Raw genomic sequence first — 23,483 nt, 5'->3', positions numbered from 1 at the left:
GAAGTAAATGTTGGAAAAACAATTTTATGAAGCGCGTAGTGACATGGCATATAGTTATAGCAGTGCGTATAGATTGTAACTTAGCATAGACGTGTTCAATTTTGACTAAAATAACTCAGTTTTTTTTTAATACAAGTTTGTTTATTATATACACACTGTCTGTTTGTACATCTGTGTAGCGCACGGTAGTTAAAAGTAGACGTAATTTTGTGGCACGCGTTAAAATAGCGATTACATCAACATAAATCAAAATAGTGAAAACACGTTCATGTAAACAAAGTAAAAAATGACGTTGGAAAGCACCATAACTGTGATAAATGCTTTTTTATCTGCGAAACTGTTGTATAACGTCACTTTGCGGCTTGGTTTCTGGAAATTTCGTCAGTTTACGGGGAAAGCCAATCTCCCGTACCGTGCGTGTGTAGAATGATCAATGCTGTTGTACAGACTGGGGTTAATTATTTATTGGGGGCGGAACTTGTTTAACAAACCAACTTAAACTGTTTGTTTAGACAGGGGGGGGGTTTGAACTGTTGTGTGAATAAACATTGAAATGTTTTCTTCTAAATATATTCGGTCAACAGTTCAAAGTTTTATGTATGTTTATGATTTAATTGTATGTTTTATGGTTTTACTTTGCTTTTCTAATGAATTATCATATGTTTATTAAGTTTGTTGTGGTTTTTGTAATGAAAACGATAATTCTTTTATGTTTTCTGTTAGTATATTGAATCAACAGTTTAAATTTTCTTGTGTGATAATAATTAATTGTATGTTTGTGAATTTATATCCCATTTTCTATTGAATTAACATATATCCATATTTCTTGTATTTTATCATGTATTATAAAAGACATGGATTTGTTGCCCAGTTGTTTTTGTCAGCCATCGCATGCAATTAACTGCAGTTTGAGTAGCAGTCATTGATTTAGTGTCATGCATGTCTATGACTTTGTGGAAGGCTACCATTATGTTGAAATATTTAACTATAAGATAAATAAAATGGATTATACTATAGCAACCTCATTTTAGATTAAAAAGCTCTATTTAACAACTTGGAGAGCAAACAGATACCTCCCTGTGGTTGATGTGGTCTTATCTGTTAAACAGTAACCATAAATATTCGGTTGTCAATAACCTTTCATAATTAGTATTAAAATACTCGGGCAACATTGTTTGTTTCCAGAATTTGACCTAATTCACCTTCAGCTGCAGGTTGTGGCCATCTATTCCGTCTTTCACAGCTGTTAGTGAATCAACACAATGTGTTTGCTGATAAATTAATATCTAACCAGACAACCAGCACTGTTCAGTTGACTGGACGTTCATTAATTAGTTTCTTTAATTTTATGAAGCAAGAAAACTTTTTTCCAACACCTTCAAGACGACGCATAGCGCCGAGAATATTAAGGTCTTAATGCTGTTCTCACCTGGGTCAGAGTCCTCTTTACTTTTGCTAGAAGGTGAGTAGAAGATGATTAGATGATTAGACATAGTTAACTGGCTACTGTTGGCTTAATTATAGTCTAGTATCATGGTTGATTTATAATAGAGTTATAGCTATACTTTCAGTATAGTTAGATTAATTATATCATTGAATAAATGTTAGCTATATATATATGGTTTGACTATGCTGTATGAATGAATGACTTTACTATATTATAGTTGAATAAATGTTATTTATATGTTTATATTCTTGAGTGGAAAATTAGGAAGATAATAACACAGGTGTTCTTTTAATACACCTATTGCTATTACCTTATAATGTCAGTGATGTCACTTTTTTATTTTTAAAATGTTTTTAATTTTCTTGGTATAAATATATGGTAACTTGTTAATTTTATAAAGACGCAAAATATATTTATAAACCAATTTGGTTTTAGAAACCAATTGTAACCTATTTAAGGCTGAAATTATTATGGTTTTGGTAAATAATTTTACTTTGTTTTATCGCTACATTATCGACATGTGTTTAGTTTTATGACATCACAGTGTGGGTTGTTAGCGATGAACTGAGTTTTTTATTGCCAGTTTACGGATTGTTGTGATGTAATTACCTCATAGTTGACAATTGTTATCTATTTATGATGATCTTATAACATGGTTTCTATCTAAAAAAAAACTGAAAAAGATAAATATTATGTAGTAACATAATTTGTATTTAAAAAAATCAATATCGTAATATAGAAATAATATGAATTTGAATATTAAACTTTAATACCAAGCTATTCCTGGCTTAACAAAAAAAAGCCATAAAAATTTTTAATAAACAATTTTACCCTCCCAATTTAAATGTACACCATGTTGAAATGTTTACATGGAACCAATATGTTGTATTCTGTTCTGGCAACAGCAGCCACATACCTGGCTTAAAGGTCATGTCTGGTCTCCTGTTCTATCCATATCACCTTTTGTATTATCATTCACCAGCCCATGCGAGAATTGTGATCATATCATCAAATCTAGCTTCTCATTTCTACTTGAAACAGCTTGTTCTGTTAAAATTATTTAAATACTTATGTATGTTATATATTTGATATTCTTACCCAAACTTATATACAAATCTAAGTTATACAATATATACATATAGTCTATAATATAGCCTATGTATTACTATAGATTTTTATCTATACCTGCATGGCCTACAGATACAATTAAAAGTTTGATTGTTATTTTAGATTTTTATCAATTTACACTTGTTTTCATATGCAATATTTTTTTTAATATTTCAAGTTCTACAACACAGTGAACGCACCACACGGTCCACACATACAAATCACAAATGTCTTTTTCAGTTTCTTACAAACACTTACATAGCCTACAAATACAATTATCTATTTTTAATTTTATTTTTGTAGATTCTTACGACTTTGTCTGTAGTGCAACTATCCTCATAAGGTTACTCAGCCTTTCTAACTGGAACAGCCTGGAGTGCTGCGGGCCTAAGCATTATTTTGAAGACGTAGAAAATGGCTAGTGGAATTGACGGTGCGTATTCTTAAATTAATTTTAATTGGATTTTGATATTTTAATGAATTTAATATAAAAATAGCCAGACTGTGTATTCTTAAAATTAATTTAATGTTTTGTTTTATTTAAAAGGCTTTTGGGGCATTTTTTGCCTCAGTTTATTTAAACATAACATCCATGATTTTTATTACCCCCTTAAATACACTAATGAATCATAACCACTAACCAGATTATTTTAAACGATAAAAATAAGTAAATGGCAGCAAAACCCGATTAGGTAAAACAACCCATATTAGAATAAGCCTAGAGACCTTAGCAACCATTTTGGAAAGAACTTAACAATTTGCTTTTGGTTTTGGGTAGTGTAATAATAAAGTGGGTTTAATGCAAACAAATTCAATATTTGTAGAAACTAGTTTTAGCTCAGCAGCTACATTGTAATATTATGTTCAAAAGGTAATTTCTTCACAATTTCAGAGTTAAATAAATATTTGAATTCGGATTACCTGGAAATAGTGTGTGCATAAGTTAACTGTGTGTGGTCTAATTTTCGTGGAAACTTTTTGTTCAATTATATTTCAAACAACTGTTTGACCGAAAAACAAACTTGGTTCAAGGAGTTCCCATTTAAGTTACATAATAAACCAAAGGCAGGAAACTGAATTGCAGTTACTGAGTTACCTAACTTCTGGGAAGCGACGGGCTTCAGCATCTGGTGAGGTTCATGCGGTAGCACCCTGGGTGAATAATAGGCAAACTTTAGGTTACATCTCAAATCCCTTGGTGTACCTTTCCATAGGACCTCGCCATTGTCACCAATATAGAATAGATAAAACTAAATTGTGAATACAAAATGGTACCTTGACAATTTGACATTAATATTGCGATATACCGAATTACAATATTTAATTATACAAAGTGTACTCTTGGCTTTAAAGTCTATTTTTAAGACGTAATGTTTTTATGCACTAAACAGAAAACGCACAGATTTTTTTCGGCTAATAAATGTATAATATACTTTAACAACCATACTGGAAAATAATACAGTTTCTGTTTTTTATGTATCCTAAACCAATAGGCCAGCGGTAACCCCCTTACAAGTTTACAATCTTAACATTTGTATTTAACCGCAGGTCCTGGGAATCTACAAGACAAAACTGATGACTCCTCGACTCCTAAGTTAGAAGCGCGAGTTGATTTATTTGTTGATTCTCCCGTCCCTATTGCTGCTTCCACTCCGAATGTTCAACCTAATATTCCTGGAAATGGTAAGTTTATATTTTATACAAAAACATTAAGTGGGGAACATTCAGGGAGGTGTTAAATGGATTTTTAAAATTATTAATTGGCCCAAATTCTAAAAGCGAGATCAAAACTACTTGGTTTCCAACTTCATAATTTTTGGTTTTTTTAGTTACTGTTTTATAATAAAAATTACTTTTTATAATAAATCTTATAAATATATATATATTATAATATATCCATCATTATGAGGCATGTATGTGGCCCATTAATCATTATTTTGTTGTGCAAGAATTTTAGTTGATATTTTGGTTTGGTTTTAAACTATCAACCATATTCAATGTTACTTTTTTTCCAGGAAATTTTTTTTTCAACATCTTTGAAACAGTTTTAGTATCCCTAAGCGTTTAAATAGGTAGCAATACAGGTTAAACGAGGTCGGCCAGTTATTGCCTAAATATCATTTCCTTTTCAATGGAAGCAATTTGAATGCAGTCGTCCGATACCAATGTTTCCTTATATCCCTGCCTATCTACATCACAGTGTAATTAATGTGCGACAATGTTGTAAATTCCTTGAGGTATTAACGGGTGCTACCCCTCAATTGATATTTATAATACGTTCTAGGATTTGTTTACATTAATATACATTGTAATAAGTATAACCATAAAAGATATATAGCTTATATAATGAAATTAACAATTTAAATATATTTTTAACATTATTACAACCATGATTTCTAACCACACTAAACTTGTTTTAAGATACTTTTCCCATCTTAGTAATTCACTAAGATGGGAAAAGTATCCCATCTTAGTTTTTAAAAGCATTTTTAATTTTTAATGTGATTTTTTGACATCAAATCTTTTCCATTAATTTAACATTAATGGTAGAAGCACAAACTTCTCTTGCTGACATTGGTTAGCGTATTATAACATAGTTGTGGTATATATATTAGATGAAGAGTTAAAATATTTGCTGTTAATTTACCAATAATAGTAAAGTACTATCTTTGCAGCGTTGCTTATCCTATTATAGCATAGTTAACCTTGTTGTGGTAAATATTTTAGATGAAGCTTTAGAGAAGCGCCCACCACAAGAGATAGAACGTGGTGACAGCCATCTAAGCTTTGCTGGGCTAATGCAGAGGCAACATAACAATCCTGAAGAACCAGCCAGTGATGCCAGGGTGAGTTTTTTATTCGTCAACACTGGGCTTCGTAGATTAGGTTAAATTTTTGCATAAGGTTTTTATTGGAAAACACCTGCTTTTTGTCTTATTACTGTAATTTAAAATTAGATTAATTTTTTTGGTGAAAATCTTTCTTGTTTTTATTGGGAAACACTGAAGGTTTAATTGTTCATGGGCAAACCTGGGAAAGATCTTGTGGTTTTGGTTTGGCATCACTTGTATAAAAACCAACCTTGTGTTATTGTGGAATTTTGTTTCATTTAATTTAAACGACCACACAGCTTGATTTTCGGCAGAACATTGCAGATGCTATGTTGTATTGCCTTTGGGAAAAGGCCAAATAAAACTTACTTTTATTACGGTGTTCCCCACAAAGTAAGCTGCACTTACTCACATAGACAAGTCTTATCTCTTAAGAACCACAGGTGGTCTGGTAGCCAAAGCAACCTCATTAGTTGCTGCCACAACAATACCCACATTAATCTACATCTTGTGCTGTATAAGCCCATAGAAACATATTAGAATTATGTTAAGTTGTCAATCCCGTGCAATAATCTCATTTCAAAGTGAAGTAAATTTAATTTCAATAAGCCATTTATTACTTACATTTAAAACACTCATAAAAGTCACCGCATTGTTTAAATATATTCCTCTCTGATGTCATAAATAGGTTTGATGACTAATAATTAACTCCACATATAGCATTATGACATTGTATGTTCCATGAATGTCACAGTAGATAACAACGAACACATTTTAAGGTTACCATGAACCAGATTTGACTTTTGTTGTCATGTTACTTAATTACTTTGGCACACATATATACTTAGATAACCTTCAGCTTTTGTTTATATTGTAAACAGATCACATTCCACACCTATGCCATGTGTGCTTGATAAATACCTCACAGGATAAATAAACTTACGAGTTTAAATTACTTAAGAATTTAAAACTAAGGTAAAAAGAGTTCAGAATAAAAAAATAGGAATTAAAAAAAATGTTTGATAAATAAACATGGGGGTTTAAATTGCCACCACATTAGTAAACAGCTTGGATGTTTGTTGAAATAACTTTGGTTATCTAAATATTATTATACCGACATCAAGGTACAATATCAATGTAATTAGAGGTGAAACCAATTCAAATCACTATTGTTACTTTTGATAATTTGCCCCTTTGTGAATTAGAGGGTTTTGATAAAATATATTATACTTATAAGAAATTATATTATACTTATAAGAAACTGCCATTGATAGTACAGATGATATGACATTATTTCTTTATAACATTCTCAATGTGGTATATTGTATCAACCTAACTATAAGTGCTTCCAGCTATTTAATTCACATTTTTGAAGCCATGTTTAACTGTGAAAAATTTGAAATTTAAAATTTAATTGGAAACACTGGAGGTTTAGTCATTTGTAACATTGTATATATTGATTGTGAATAATAATGGCCTATTAACAAAACAACTATCATTATCACGAACACAATAGCACAATAACAACCTGTCAATCACGCAGTTAATCTTACAGACAGCACTTACGCGTAGATAAACATGCTAAATGATCACCTCAGTGGTTCCCAAACCCATGGTAGGCATTCCACTTGTAGTACACGGGGGTTTTCCAACTTATTTAGTGTTAGTAGTCAAACAAATTACTGATAAATGAAGTTAAAATCACAAATTATGTTCTCGACACTGTAGTTTTAAATACGTGGTACCAGTAGACCTCTCTATAAGAAATGATTTTTTGCCATGCAATGAATGTTGTATTTTTGATAATTGTTGTCACAAAAACTCTGTTTTAAGTAGATAATGTGTTTTAATGACTGTCGTTCTTTTGCGACTAATTCCATTCTTCTCGTTGTTTTAATTAATTTGATCTTCAATACTAAATTCAAAGAGATAAATAAAATCCTATTAAGTTATGTAATGTGCGCGCGCATAAAAGTTTGGCGCTACTGATTTTATGGAAGTTATCACGTGTGATGAATTACCAATTTCCTTCCCATGATAATAAATAATGATCTTTCATTGCTGCACAACTGCAGTGCATAAAGTTTTAGTGGTCACTGTTTTACTTGATTGAGTTATGCAATGCTATGCTTTTTTTTACTTTTATCGTTTTTTGTGGTCCCTATTTGATTTGGTTGGGTCACCCATTACAACAGTTTAATATTTTTCGCACCCCCTTCCAAGTCAAACACAACCCTTTAAGGGGACTTGACCCCCAGTTAAAGAATCCCTGCTTTGTATGGATAAGTTCCTTTAACAGTCTACTCCATGGGTCTAGGGGTTTAGACTAAAGTTGTTTAACCCTACATTTTATCATAAACATTCAAAAACAAAAAAGTCCAGTTTTTAAAGTTGATACACCAATAAAAATGACCCCAGTACGCAACTATACTTGGCAAAAAGGTGACAAATTATAAAAATGTTAACATTTGTAAAACCTAATTCATTCCCTCCAAAGCCCATATCTCTGTTGTATCTTATGGAACTTTTTTACCTCATCAAAAGCAATGATATGTCAATATATAACTTTGTTAACCACAATTATATTGGCTGAAATGTTCATTATTTGCCCTTTTGATTGTTGTTTGTATTTGTTCACCAAACTTCACACCTCGTAAAACAAAGAAACACATCATCTTACTATAACTACACAAGTTCCCACTGCTTAAATATTTGTTGCTGACACTTATCACTGTTTGAACATATTTGGGGAGACTTTATCGTATCTAGTCATACCCATATATAACCTATTGTCTTGGTTGATCTATCCATTGTATGGCACATTTGCTTCTATTGATTGCATTATTATTTATGTGGTGGTATTATATACAGAATATTCTAGAAGATTTTATATTATTTTTATAGAGCTGTAGAATTAAAAGTTTTTGTTTAATTCTTTGGTTTATGTTTTATAAATAAATTCTTTATGTTCTATAGTAAAGGGACTATGGCATGGCAGTAGACCTGAGATGTAGGCCAGAGTTTTCTCATTACCCCAATAACTAAATAATTAAACTTGGTATCTATTTAAAAATGCGGTAATGAGCCAACTCTCTACTGTGGCCCCATGGCGTGCCACACTGTAGGACTTCACCTGCACACAAATGAATAAAACGAGTTTAGAAATTTGGTCAGCTTATGACATCATAACCTGACCATTGTTGTGATTGTTATGTAGAGAATGAACGTTTATGATGCTGGATACGAACGTGGGAGACAAGGGTATCATCCAACCCTGCAGGAAGATACTTCACTTAACGAAGAAATGGAAAAAGTATTTCAAGATAGTAAGTAATTACTTTTGTTATCCTTCAAATTAAAAGCTAACTGAATAATGTTGCTGAGAGCTAGGGGTTGTGGATTTAAGGTGTTATTAAAGGGTTGTGCGTTTAGAAAATGCTGCTTTAAATTGCTAGCAGACCAATATAAGTACATTTTGTATAAGTACAGTGTGATACACCCATGTTGTATTTTGTATACATTGTGTGGTTTAGTTTGGGTTGCCACTACATGTTTTAGACAGTTTTAAAGTATTGAGTGTAAAATCAATTTCACAACATTCATATATTCACGTAGTCAAGTATGGGGTTCGGTATATGGGGCAACGGGTATAGATTTAACCCTATGTTTAGTACAGTGTGTTGGGTATAAATACAACTTTATATTTCACACAATAACCCTGACTATTATCACAGAACCTTACAGGCTTGAGATGGATTTTTCACGACCTGCCGCATCAAGCGAAGTTCAAACTTATCCCGACCAAAAGTATTCGGAAACTGACTATTCAAGTTAGTTTTGTATGGCTAAAATATTTTAAACAACAATTAGTAATATCTGCTTTAATTTGGAATGAAATTTAATGCATTGAATGTATGTTGGGCCCTATAATACTGAAAAGGCAGCAATTTATAAAAGCTGCCATAACTGCAGTAATGACAGTTTTGGAGCTGCCATACATTTCATATACTATGCTGCAATAGAGGACTTATATATGTGGCGCATACAGTGAAGATCCTACAGCAAAGTAGGCTATAGGATTCTGGATTCAGCCAGAGTTGGCCCATAACCTCACAAATGTTGCCAAAGCATGTCAGTTCAAAATAGATGATGTGATTTTACTTTCAAAAAGCTTTTGGCAGCTGTATTTGTTGAATTTTTGAAACCGAATATCCAAAATTTCATAAATTGTATTATGACTTCTGTATGAAATAATCTTCAGGATATTTATTCGAATTAATTTTCAGGATATTTATTCACAAAATTAATTTTCATTATATTTTTTCACATGAACTAAGGTCGTCGACGAAGCCAGGTGAATATGTATCAACCAATGAAAACTCATCTTTCATCTCATGAATTAAGTGCTATCCAATCAGCTCATGGCTCATCTATCCCGGGAGCTCCTGACAGGTGAGATTCACGTGAATGTCTCATGAGATTCAGTTCATGTGAATAGGTGCCAAACCTGGGGTGGTAGGGGGTGCAGGCCAACCCTGGAGTTTTCTGCATTTATTAATTAGTAAACATTACAACCAATAAGTTGTATTTATTTCATAGGATTGTGTGTCTAACTATCCCTGCCTCCTTTGAATTTTAAATTTTTGTCACCTATTTATAATCAGGTGACCCCCATTATAAAATCACATGATCTATCTTTTGAAAGTTCACACCTCGTGACCAATAGAATGAAAATGTTGACTTTCCAGTCATCGTTTACACTTCAATTTTAAAAGTTTTTCTGCCATGGTTGTAAAACTTGATTGTTTAGTTTTATTTGATCATAATGAGTCATATGGAGAAACACAATGCTCTCATGTGATGTCATATTGTATAATCAGTGTGACTCTAGAGTCAGCAGTTTTTATTGTCAGTGATGTAATAATGCTTTATATATTACATCATTTGCTTGTCTGACGCCTAAGAGATAGTTAATATTTTAAGATTTTGGACATTTTTCCCTTAAATAGAAACAGTTTGCAAAAAACACAACTGCATACCCAGTGAAGTTGTATTTTCCGAATGAGCTTTAGTAATATAAAAAAAACTTTTTAGAAAATGTCCCGCTAAAATACCCTAATCAGTTTAGACTGTATTTTGAAACTTTAATTATAATAAGTCTTACATTATAATTACATTTATTTTTTACCACAAACAATTTCAAAAATGATAATACACTTGGTAGAAACAGCAGCAGGAATATAGCCATTATTTGAGCTCGAAAAGTAATGTTTTATCTGGTTACAAACTTCTGTTTGATGTATTTAATTAAATCTATGAATCCAAATAAAGTGTAATATTTGATTGACACCTCTATGTTTATTGTCACACATTAAATATTGTCCTATATGACATCATGTATGAATTATATGTTTGAACTTTTACTTTGTACTGCTTGAATGTTTGAACTTTTTATGAGAAGCAAATGTTTGGTGTTCGAAAGTTTATAAATTATGTAATGTGTTTTATGTTTCGGTATGCTTTATACAAAACTATAAATTATGTAATATACAGTCAAGCTATACTCTTTGTACAAAACATGGGATATTTTTAGAATGCATTACCATATAAAGTTGACCTGTGTACATACAAGTGTGTAATTTCACAGTTCAACTGTATCTTGCTATAAATGGTCTAAAACACTATGGAATATTACTATTAGTATATGCTGTGTTTATGTAGAATTAGAGTTTGTTGCCAAACACTGCTCTAAACCTTCATTTTTTATGCATAAGATAATCTCCATCACAGCTAGTTTTCCAATCAATAATGAGTCCCATCGTTCCATGGTATATTGATTAAATATGTTTCATATGCAAACCAATATTTTGATAATACTATTAATATCCCATGCTCACTATCAAGCACCAAATATATTGACATGTTTAAAACATTAACAAGGGATAACTTTGGAATCTCACCATTCAAAACTTTAATCTATGACCTTAAATAACCCTGTCATATTTCCTTAGTATATGACAATACAACCTCTAGTAACCCCTCCGTATGATCTCTAGTAACCTCGATATATGACCTCTAGTAACCCCCACATAGTCTCATTGTATGACCTGACACCCACACTATAATACCTAAAACATACCAACAAATCTTGCCATATATTATCAAAACATAGGCCTTAATACTAATAACCCCACCTTGCCCTCTAATTAACCCCATTTTCACCCCAGCACAAAAAGGAGACGTCACCGTTCTTCTTCCTCATCATCTGGATCTCATGGATCATCGAAAGTGACGACCAAACCTAACGTGCCAGATGAAAAACGACAACGGAAGAAGAACAAGAAACAAAAGAAGGTAATGACGATGGTTTACTTTTGCATTGTTTCAACTGTGTTTTATTGCAACAGTTTTTTAAAGGTGGAAAAGTAGTCACTTTCACTTTTCATATGCTACAAAACCTACAATTAAAAGGTTTTGCTGACGCAGTTAGTTGATGCTATGCCAGTCGCAATCGAATTTCCAGTGTACGGAGTTTTTGGTTAAAAAAAAACAACTCTAGCCTGAACCTCAGGTTCCTTGGTGGGCTTTGCCATAGGATCTCACCCATAACATATCAACACATATTAATTAAAAAACTGTAATCCATCATTAGAATATATCAACTTCTGTATTAAACACTTTTTTTACCACAAATAATGTTTGATATATGTTTTATACCCTTTTCCTTATAAAATAAACACCCTCTGCATCACATTTATTATTTGTTCATCCCCCCGATCCAGAACAAGCGGAAGTCGTTAACAGCGAAAGTTCGTCATCGAACGCTCAGCATCCCTGAGGAGGACGAGGAGCAAAGTGAGAGCGAGGATTCTGAGGATGAAGATGATGATGAGTTGATTGGGGAGGAAAAGATTCAAGAGAGGTTTATATTGTTTCTATGTTTGTAGTTTTTGGCAGAAATTTCTTGCACAGTGTTACTAAAACTTCTTGGTTCGAATAACTTAAAACACTTCCATATCTGTCAAGTTCTGGTTATGAGCCAGCCTTGGGGTGTTGCGTAATAGATCTTTAGATAAATAAATACAAAAAATGAATCTAGTTTTGTTTTTACAGTAAAGCAGTGCAACTGATTTGTCATTTCTACTTTTCTGTTGTTTTAAATTGAAATATATATTAAACAGGAAAGACGACGATGCCGACGACAGCGAAGGAGGTCGACCAATCAGAGACAGCGATTTTGGTGATGATGCAACAATAGATAAACAAAGAAAGGTGTGATGTCATAATCAGTGTTGCTGCATTGGTTGTTAAGCAATTATTCACAAAGTTACATACATGAACTCGTAAGCTAGCACGGTGTGTATGAAACAAAACACCCATGTTTTAACGTCCGTCGTTGCCCCGCCATTGAGGATAAAAAAGTTACTTCATGCTAACAGTTTTTAGGAAACCGAATACATTGTGAAAGTTGTACGCAACTACGCATATAAACTGTTGATCCCAAACATGAAGAATAAAGTCAAACTATGTTTCCATCATTTACAGAACCAGAATCCCCCCATAGATCAACGTAGTGGTAAAGATGGTGCATGCAATGATGAAGTTGGGTTGGTGGAAGACTTCCCAACCAATGTTACCATTGATAAGGATTCTGTAAGTGCATGTACAATGTATTAGTGGGGTATCTTACATAAGAACCATGAAATATATGTTTTATATAAAATCTCTGCTAAATTTAGATGTCAGTTAGTACTTTTGTATTGGGCTCTAAAGGGTATGACTCTTTGTAATGTAAATATATTTTTTTGTAAATATAGTTTATAATATATAGTACACACTGTAAGACTCTCTCATAGAATGGATAGTCACTATGTATTTCCGTATTGATTCTATACGAGTGAGATCTTACAGCAAGACCTATATCATGTATACTTTGGTTATAAACAATAGTTTGCACATCACTATATACATCCCTATAAACATAACTGTTAAATATATTCCAGGTTTTGTTCACACTTGGTGCAGAGGATGGTCCGAAACCTTCAGGAGCCCCAGGTAAAGTTCAAATAGTTTACTCTCTATCTTCACCTAGTGTCAAAAATACTGGTACAGGTACAATCAATCATATAGTAGAGTGGGGAAGATGGGACACCTTTTCATACTATTTTCTTGTCCCATTTGGTAACAATTAAATAAAATTCAAAGAATTATAAAACCGTATCGTCACAACTCCCATAGACAACTGTTAAACATTTAAAACCCGATCAGACGCTTGGATATTATGTGCTAAAGGTGTCCCATCTTCCTTTATCCTACTATATAAAATTAATACCATTTAGTAATATTGCCGATTAAAAGCCCACTTTCCACACCCCACCCACTACCAAAAAGATGGGTACAGACTACAAAACTCACCATTTCATATATGATATTATCATATATATCCTCAACTCCCTAATTAATTCCAACCAACCACCCTCCACCCCCACCTAGTGACACTCCCAGGAGACGACGCATCCACAAAGAGTTTGCCTCGATCACGATCATCCTCATCATCATCGTCGTCGTCTTCTTCGTCCGAGTCGGAAACTGAAACTCAATCTGAGGTTCCAGAGATCAGGTGTCCATTGCTATGGTGATGTCGTGATGATGTCATTTTTATGCACAAAATGTAGTTTTATTCTGTAATGCTTAGTCCTGTAGTATGCTATGTGTATAGCTTGGGGTTAATGATAGTATTCTAAGTATAAATATTCATAATATACATTATCAGGTTTAACGAATTGTATGCTCCGATGGTAAACATTTACCTCTAAAACCCTTTTTGCTGGTAAAACTGTATGATCAAGCCCTACGGGTGTGTTGTACATCCGTATATCTACATATGTCCTCACCAGACTAATAACAATGGTAACATTTACAAATTATTTTCCCAGTGTTCCCGAATCGAGTAAAACAGCTACTGAAAGCCACAAGAAACGTCACAAACGGCATCACAACCATCATCATAAACATAAACGAAGGCACAAACATGAGGATGCATTGCAACGTAGAATGTCCGGCAATAAAGTCAAGGTAAGTATTGTGTAATACTTGGTGCAGATATGTGGTTACATGTGTATTGGAACTGAAGTATACCAGGTTCAATGTTTGGCTCCGATGCTATTGACTGTGTATGTGCCTTAGGGCAAGACACTTACAGCAGATTTGCTCCAACCCAGTGGTCACTAAACAGGTTCTATCACCCTGGGTGTTGAAGTAATAAATGAACTCCGGCCTAATACTCAAGTCATTATTGCGTGCCACGCTGTGGAACTTCACCCACCAAGAATAGAACGCAATATGGAAAAAAAATATCTCATTTATTTAACAATATATGCCTTTTAGATCACAAATTCTAGTCTTCATATATATGCCTCCAATAGTTACCAATGGGTTGTAGCACCCTAAGTGTAATGCGCCAATTCTGGCCTAAATCTCTGGTCCTAGGCATGCCTCACTGTGAGACTTTACCAACATTTATTTAACATTACATGCATGCGATTCGCCACTTATAGTTTTAGTTTATAGCGGATGCATATTGTTGTATTGCGAGCAGTAAACTAATAGGGCCAATGAACACAAGACGTGGTATTTATACAGCAGATAAAAGAAAAAGGCACCCTACCCTTGTATGCTTTGGCGCACACACACGTGACGGGCCGCCACAATTTATATATATACAGTTGTAGTAGCTTATATTATATATTGTAGGAAATGGATAGTTTCAAAGTTCCTAAGATTGTAATCGGAGATGATGATGAAGATTTAGGAGGAGCCGCCATGGATGAGATTAAGAGTAAGCTGTGTGGGGTTGTATGTTCCCCAGCATGCCAGGTGCCGGCCTCACCCATGTAGAACTGAAAACATACACAAAAACACTTATGATCTGGTTCTATGAAAACGTAACCAACAAAAATCAAGTCCAACCATAAGTAGTAATAAATATATTTCTCCTAAATGGCATCGTCAGTCTCTGCAAAAGAGGCGTATAAAAATACAGCAACACTTAAATTTTTAAATAGAGTAGTCACCATATCTGGGTATAAAACATAAATGTTCCTTTGCCAGGCCTCGAACCCGAAAGCTGTGTGGGGTTATTGGTTGCATCTGGTCTAAATCTTGTATTACATCCTATGTTGTAGGACTTAAAATAGAAGCTTAAAATACATGCATAAAAGTAATATGGGGTAGATTTTAAAAGGTTGCATGGAATATAGCTTTTTTTGGTTTTCTACTTTTTATGAAATTTAAATTTGGTCTAAATTTCACTCTTGTTCCTAATTGGTTGGTTGGAATCTTGTTGCTAAGCAAGGCATAAACGCAGGTCACCGATTGGAGGACCAACCTGGGATCCGGAAACATCTTTTGCATCGACCAGTGAAGAAGAGGAGAGTCAGGGAGGAAGTTAAGAAGAAGTATGATAATAATCCTCATGAGGTATAGCGGTGTCTAGATGTATTGATTATTAATATTAAACAGCTACCATTGTGATCGTGTGGGCTTGGGGAAGACACTTATCAGTAATTGCTCCAACCCAGTAGTCACTAATGGGCTGTTTAATTTGTCAGCCATACAGAAAAACAATCACCTACAAAGTTACATACGTGGTAACTTGTAAGCGGGCACCGGCATATGAAACAGAACACACATGTTATAACGAATGTCCTTGCCCCACCAAAGCAATTATTTTTATTCATTAACATAACCGACATCCAGGTATTTGTTGAACTGTATGTGTTAGTATTAGTTTACAAACTTGCGTATTAACAAAACCTTTCACCACCACACAAGAATATGAATGGTGGCAACATCAGTAGAACATATACACCATGTATACAGTCTAATGCATATATGTATAAAACTTAATATTAATCCAACCTCTAGGTATTTGTTGAGCTCGATGAATTAGTATCTGGTGAATCACATTAGTTTTACTTCATGCACTTTCATATTACAACACATTCTTTGTGCGTACATTTATTCATCCACCCCTCCCCTCCAGGTATTTGTTGAGCTTGACGAGTTAGTATCTGGTGAATGGAAGGAGACGGCTCGTTGGATCAAGTTTGAGGAGGATGTGGAAGAATCGCAGATGTGGGGAAAACCTAGGGTGGCCTCGCTATCTTTTCATAGTTTGTTGGAACTTAGAAAAACTATTGAAAAAGGTGGGTTGGGTGGCTTAATTGTTCTGTATATAACTTGTATTGTATATGTAATAGTGCAGCGGTTGCAGAATGTTGTATTGCAAGCGGTAAACTAAGAGGGCGAATGAAAAAGACGCGGTATTTATATGGCAGATAAACGTGAGAAGCGGCAATCATGTACGTGTCGGCACACACACACGTGGCAGGCCGCCACAATAGTTTCATTACAACAAGTTTGTTGTTCCTTTAAACCAATTGCGAGAGATTTGGGTTGGAATAAAGTTCTTTATATTTCTCTTTGAACCTGTCAATATTAGTTTTATTTTGTTTTAAGACTAGTATCACCACGCCAAGGAGGTTAATAAACCAATTCTAAACTTCATGTGCCTCACCCTTATAAAATAGAATCTCTATTATTGAGTGTGTATAAACTGCCTCAGTGGGGTCTAGATGGTAGCACACTGGGTGTTGGGGTAATAGACCTACACCCCAGGTCTCAGGTGTGTCTCACTGAAGACCTCACCCTTATAGAATAGAATCTCTATTATTTGGTGTCTATAAACTGCCTCAGTGGGGTCTAGATGGTAGCACCCTGGGTGTTTGGGTAATATACCCAAATCCCAGTTGTCAGGACCATACCTCACTATAGTACCCATGAATAACAGTCACTACAACAATACTTAACCACATTAAACACAGGAGCTGTAATGTTGGATGTTGATCGCGACAACTTGACTGATGTAGCGAATGATGTGGTGGCCGGTATGGTGGAGACGGGGCAGATAAGAGCCGAGGATCAAGGAAATGTGTTGAAGGTGTTGCTGTCCAAGCATAAGTAAGTGACTGGTGTGTTTGTGTGTTATTTTGGTGAATTTTATGCCAGAGATTTTATTCTATAAAAATGATGTCTTCGGTGAGGCACACCTGAGACCTGGGATGTAGAATACATGCCCCTAATGCAACATTCTAAAAAGCCGGGATAGAGAATAAAATTGTGTAAGGGGTCAGTTCTGCTAAAATTATCAGATCCTGGGTGTGCCTTTGAGACTTAAACCCACGTGTAAAATAATTGATAAAGTGATAAAATTTGGTTGTAGCCCTGGTTTTAATAATCGATTAGATTTACATAAATACTCCATAAAAGCGACAAAATATTATTATTTCACCCGTGATACAGCTACCAGGAGGATACCCATCGTAGCAACAGGAAAGACAAAAGGTTCAAGGCATGCTTTTACTTTGCAAGCTTATCTACTTGCATTTATAACCTATTCCCATCATAGTATTGGCTTGAGGCTTTTCAATGAATCTTCAATGAGATTATGTCGTAACCTTGTGATTATGACATCATAACTTTGTATTGTTGATTGTTTTTATGATATAACAATATAAACTAATTGTTCATTAGTTTCAAAACAGTCAATATATTCTGCCTGCCTGCCCAGATTTTTTGAATAGTTTTTCAAAAAGATCAGATAACTAAAACAATTCTACTATGAAAGCAAAGTATTCAAAAAAATTAAAACCATTTGTACTAAAAATAGAAACATGTTCTTTGATTTTCACTTTATAATATATCATCATTTTAATATAAAGCTCATTGCTACTTGTTAAATCAAACATGTCTGATTGATTTGTGTTAGCAGCATTTAAATATTAACAACAAAACAGCAAATACACATGTGTGGACTAATGTAATGTAGTGTAGTGTGGGTTTAGATGCTTTTAGTGTTTTTATAGTTTAATCAATATGCTTGGTATTAGGTAGTTATTTTTTTTACTGAAATGTATTTAATGTTAGATGAGACTAGAGTGAGTTATATAGTAGGGTGGTGGGAAGATGGGACACCTTTAGCACATAATTTCCAAATATTCTAATCTTGTTTTGAACAACCAACAACGGTTTATGGGAGTCATGAGGATACGGTTTGATAATTCTTTAAATGTTGTTTGTTTACTACCAAATAGGACGTGAAAATAGATTGAAAAGGTGTCCCATCTTTTCCCACCCTACTATATAAAGACCAGCTTGGTACTTGTCACACTCACTCTTGTCTCATCTATGATGGTTAAAGTTGATAAAATTGTAGTTTATGATGAAATAGTAATATCTTTGTGATGATTTAATGCATCTTCGTTTGTGCTCTAGTTGCTTTTGCACTCTATGTACAATTGTAAACACCAATCAAATGCCTGCGTTTAGTCACATGACAACCTTGACATGGTTGCCTTAAATGCATGTCGAGCTATGACGTCGAATGGGTTGCATATTTAGGAACTTATATGTTTAGGTTTATAAATTTAGTTAAACCCACATAAACACAATGTTATGTGGGTCCAACTATAATATCAATCATTTTGCAATAGTTCATTGTGTTTTTTTAACATTAATGTGTCCAACTATCCATGATAAAAAAGTCATCTCGTTCAATTAAACTTCCAAACTTTATCATTTATTTAACTCACAATTTTCAACTGTTTATAATATTTATGAGTTCCAACAAAACAAATACAGCAACCATGGTTATGCTTACATGTTTCATTTATTTCAACAAAATATTTATTTTCTAATTCCCTTCATAAAATATCATAAAACATGATTCATGTTAACAATAATATTATCATTTAATCTATTAATTCTAATTCAACCTGTAGTGTGCAAAGCATTCAAACCAGAGGTGCAAACCTTTGTAACTCTGTCTAAACACAATTGTTGTAACATAACTTTAGACAACAAAGTGCTAAACCAAGTTTTTTTTTCAGAAATACAAAAGTATAGTTTTTTAACATTATGAGACTTCCCATTATAGTTGACAATATATCCATATATTTTTAGACATCTTACTTCTAACTATTTACAATGGGCCAAATTATGTGCTCTTCTTGTCAAATAAAACATAACCACATATTAAAAATAGCATTATCCTCCAGACACCTCGCCCCACAAACCACGTTCCCGTACAATCTCTCACAAGCAAGTTTCAGTAGTTTCTTCAACCCGAGTTATGGCTCAAAGTTGAACACCGCCGGTCACTCTGGTGAAACATTGGATGTCTCGGAACCGCTGATAAGATCTCACAGCGACATGGAGGCAGGAGGATGTTTTAATAATAAATCTTATTGACTTTAATATTAAACTGCAAAACTGTATTTAATCACAATCATGTTAAAAGCATTAAATTGAAACTGAAAAAAAATCCATTGAATTAGAATTACATGAAAATGCATCAAAACTTTAGCTTGACCAATTTGAGGAACGTTGTATTAAAGTTAAATCTATTATGTAATAATACACTAAAGTTTAAGTCTAGAAAGTTTTTAAACAGTTTACAAAACTAAATTTAATTAGTAACAAGCCCACTCAGATGCGTTTGGGGTGGGCCGTCACCCAAATTATTTATCAAAAACTAGGATGGCGTAGGAGAATTGAACAAAAGCCATGTTATCTGAATTAACTTATACTTTCAGAAGCCCTTGGTCTTAAAATCCAGCCCTGTCTCCTACAGTGTTTAACAACTTATCATTTTTCCTGCACGCTTCATAACCTTGTATTTGTATATTTGATAAGCACTGATTCGTAAAACCTAGCTACAACATTATTCAATAACTTCTCATTTTCTCCCTTTTAACTTATTCTTGAAACCCACTTAACAGAAAGGGGTCCACAGCAGTGCAAGTCATGGTGGCAACATATCAAGCATACCAAGTGGACCATCAGCAAAGGAACTTAAGATTATGAAGAAGATTCCAGAAGGAGCAGAGGCTACTGCTGTGTTAGTTGGTGAGTTATGTGTTGGTTGGTGAGTTGTTGGTTGCAGAGTCGAATAAACACCAAGTGGTCCAACTGCCGTCTTTGTGTGTCCAAATTAGAGCAAAAGCGGTGACTTTTTTGGAAAAAATATGTGAATTTAGCCGCATTAAATGACTAAAATGTCACAAATCAACCGCTTCTAATATTATTTTTTTACTTTTTTTGATACAGAAAACAAATATCACATGATTTTTACATTTTTCAACCTTCAAATTTGTTTTTGGGCCCAAGTTTTTCCGTAATTTACCGAAAAACAGACATTTTTCCTATACCGACTGTGTTATTTTGAACCCAAATTGCCGTTCAATTTGTGTTTTACGTAACAATGGGTTGGACTACTCGGTATTTCTATGGCCATGGTTGGTTGTATATGCGTTGGTTTGATATAGGGGTCTTGCTGATAGTTACACTCATATTATTTTTATAGCCATCTTTACTCGTGAATAACGAATAATAGACTAAATTTTGCTTGTATATCACTTACATTAATGTTACCTAAAATATGAAAACAAATATTTCAAAACAAACCTTTGCTTGTATTTGATAAATGATGATGTTTTCTTGTACTTACACTAATCTTACTTAAACTGCTTATGCAGACATCTTTCCATTATCCCCTAATTAAACACCACTTCATCCATTAAATTTTAATTGTAAGGTTATCTACTTACTTGACCACAGTGTTAAAACAAGTTTTACAATTTATTAAAAAAGTATAATAACATTTTGTTGCCAATTGGAAACCTAATCATAAAAGTATTAAAACCATTATACAAAGTTTTTAATTATGACATCACAACCAGGTTGTGTTGAATATCTGGAACAACCAACAATGGCCTTTGTGAGGTTGGCTCAAGGAACAAAGCTTGAAAATGTTGTTTCTCTTCCAATCCCCGTTCGTTTTATCTTTGTGCTGTTGGGCCCAAGTAAGATTGATTATAATTATCATGAAATCGGACGATCTATCTCAACGCTAATGGCAGATGAGGTGAGTTATGGGGGTTTTCACACAGACAAACTGTAGCACACTGATAAGTGCTAGTACTTCTAACCCAGAGGTTATGGGTTCAAGGTTTGACACTGCTGTCTAAATTGCCAGCCATACCTTACATAAATCCCCAGAAATTATCACCCACAAAGTTACATATGTGGTAACGCGTAAGTGAGCACGAGGTGTATGAAACAGAACACCCCTGTTATAACCAGGATAAAGTAGTTCATTCATTCATTCAAGTTAGATCATTACAACAATCTAGAGGGACAATATACCCAAACAAAAGGCTTCCCAAATAAGGACCATATGTAAATGACCCTCGTCCTTTGCCAATAATAATAAACAATCAACTGAATAACCTGTCACACCTCTAAGAGCGTGGAATTTGCCCAGAAAGCTAATTTCGATCTTTTATGAGCCATGGCCTTAGACCAAATATTGACATAAACTTATGTTGCGACATTTCCCCTCCAGGAGTTCCATGTAATGGCATACGGAGCTGAGAGTCGTGTTGATCTTCTACGGGCGATAAATGAGTTCCTCGATGATTCGATCGTGCTCCCACCTGGACAGATGGAGAACCCGGATCTATTAAGGAATATCATCCGGTATCAGAAGGGACTCGCGCAGAGGGAGAAGAAGAAGAAAACGATTACTGATGGTGGGTTGGGGGTTAATTATCATTTTAATCGTGCTAATAAAGAACAAAACAACAAATGATGGAGGATTATAAGCAATAACAGTCGTTAAAATGAAAGATTTATAATATGATAGTGGTTTCATATGCTTTTGCTGGATGAGCAATTTCAAGCGTTGCATTATGTCTGGTAACAACAAGAGAGCAATCCTAGGTATATTGTCAAGCTTGCAGTAAGACCTTACCCATATAGAATACCAAGAGCAATAATAATAATCAATCTTAAATCTTCCAGAGAAGAAAGAGCCGCCTCCACCTCCAGATGAGGATCCATTGAAACGATCCGGACGACCTTTCGGAGGATTCATCAAAGATGTGAAGAACCGGTACCCAAAGTATCTTAGTGACATCACAGATGCCATTAACCTCCAGTGTTTGGCCTCAATCATCTTTATCTACTTTGCTGCGTTGTCACCTGCTATTACTTTTGGTGGTTTGTTGGGTAAGTTTGTATTCTATATATATATATGTACATAATGACACTGTATTTGTGTCCTTGAGCAAGACACTTAACGACAATTGCTCTAACCCAGTGGTCACTATTGGATTTTCCAAATTATCAGCCATACATAAAAATAATCATCTACAAAGTTACATATGTGGCAACTTAAAAGCGGGCATGAGGTGTATGAAACAGAACACCCGTGTTATAATGACTGTCATTGCCCCGCCATGTGGGGGTAAATAAGTCACATTCATTTATGTTTTACATAGTCTGGGTGTTGAAGTTATGGGTCAATTTATACGCCCTCTAACCATGACCTCACTTATGCAGAATAGTTTGGGCAATATAAAATGGCTACAAGATAAAGTGTTGTCAGTTTATTGATTCTCTTAATTTAAATGGAACATAGACTGTTAACGGGCAAAATTCAGCGTCCTCCAACCTTATTCATGTAGAGTAGGATATTCATAGTTTATTACTCATTCCATTTACAAATAGAACATAGCATAACATCCCTCCACCCCACACAGGTGAGAAGACGAATGGATGGATGGGAGTTTCCGAGATGATTCTCGGATGTTGCGTTTGTGGTTGTATGTTCGGACTCATCTCCGGACAACCCCTCCTAGTGGTGGGATCTACAGGTCCGCTGCTCGTGTTTGAGGAAGCTGTGTATAACGTGAGTCGTGATGTGGTTGGGTGGTTCTTATATAGACTGAGACACCGGTATGGCATGTACAAATGTAATCTATGTGGGTCCTGTTTGGTGTGGTTTAAACTGAAGTAATTCACCTGAATAAGTGTAATAAACTAAGACATTGTAAACTAACTTAAAATATGTATTCTGTTTGGTTGAAGTCATTTGTAAATGCAAGGTAGACCGTTAAGTTTTGGCCGAAGTTTGCTTATGACTTTAACTGTTATATTTATAAGTTCAGATAGCTCTTATAATCTAATCTAAATGG

At 34.2% G+C, this 23,483-nt stretch overlaps 1 protein-coding gene across 3 annotated transcripts in view; it reads left to right on the top strand.

The window, feature by feature from the left end:
- Positions 1–42: 42 nt before the first annotated feature.
- LOC149730575 (band 3 anion transport protein-like) overlaps positions 43–23,483 on the top strand; it is a 30,169-nt gene continuing 6,728 nt past the window's right edge. Inside the window, exons 1-25 of one of the 3 annotated variants that reach the window (XM_089885579.1) lie at positions 43–1,462; positions 2,858–2,987; positions 4,103–4,237; positions 5,282–5,400; positions 8,603–8,711; positions 9,120–9,215; positions 9,723–9,837; positions 11,613–11,739; positions 12,168–12,307; positions 12,567–12,657; positions 12,931–13,038; positions 13,389–13,440; positions 13,879–14,005; positions 14,322–14,460; positions 15,139–15,223; positions 15,752–15,864; positions 16,430–16,592; positions 17,271–17,406; positions 17,749–17,790; positions 19,503–19,662; positions 20,226–20,352; positions 21,186–21,370; positions 21,851–22,037; positions 22,309–22,515; positions 23,049–23,197. In XM_089885579.1, coding sequence (XP_089741705.1) covers positions 2,969–2,987; positions 4,103–4,237; positions 5,282–5,400; positions 8,603–8,711; positions 9,120–9,215; positions 9,723–9,837; positions 11,613–11,739; positions 12,168–12,307; positions 12,567–12,657; positions 12,931–13,038; positions 13,389–13,440; positions 13,879–14,005; positions 14,322–14,460; positions 15,139–15,223; positions 15,752–15,864; positions 16,430–16,592; positions 17,271–17,406; positions 17,749–17,790; positions 19,503–19,662; positions 20,226–20,352; positions 21,186–21,370; positions 21,851–22,037; positions 22,309–22,515; positions 23,049–23,197 — 2,931 coding nt within the window. In that variant the 5' untranslated portion in view covers positions 43–1,462; positions 2,858–2,968. Of the gene's footprint in view, positions 1,463–2,857; positions 2,988–4,101; positions 4,238–4,626; positions 4,792–5,281; positions 5,401–8,602; positions 8,712–9,119; positions 9,216–9,722; positions 9,838–11,612; positions 11,740–12,167; positions 12,308–12,566; positions 12,658–12,930; positions 13,039–13,388; positions 13,441–13,878; positions 14,006–14,321; positions 14,461–15,138; positions 15,224–15,751; positions 15,865–16,429; positions 16,593–17,270; positions 17,407–17,748; positions 17,791–19,502; positions 19,663–20,225; positions 20,353–21,185; positions 21,371–21,850; positions 22,038–22,308; positions 22,516–23,048; positions 23,198–23,483 lie in introns of those variants that run through there. The other 2 variants (XM_089885580.1, XM_089885581.1) reach the window with 2 other exon arrangements.

Source organism: Ciona robusta, chromosome 9, assembly GCF_009617815.1.
Source record: "Ciona robusta chromosome 9, ASM961781v2".
NCBI lineage: Eukaryota > Metazoa > Chordata > Ascidiacea > Phlebobranchia > Cionidae > Ciona > Ciona robusta.
Note: the sequence above shows the minus strand (reverse complement) of the source record. Positions and strands in the feature narration are given on the sequence as shown.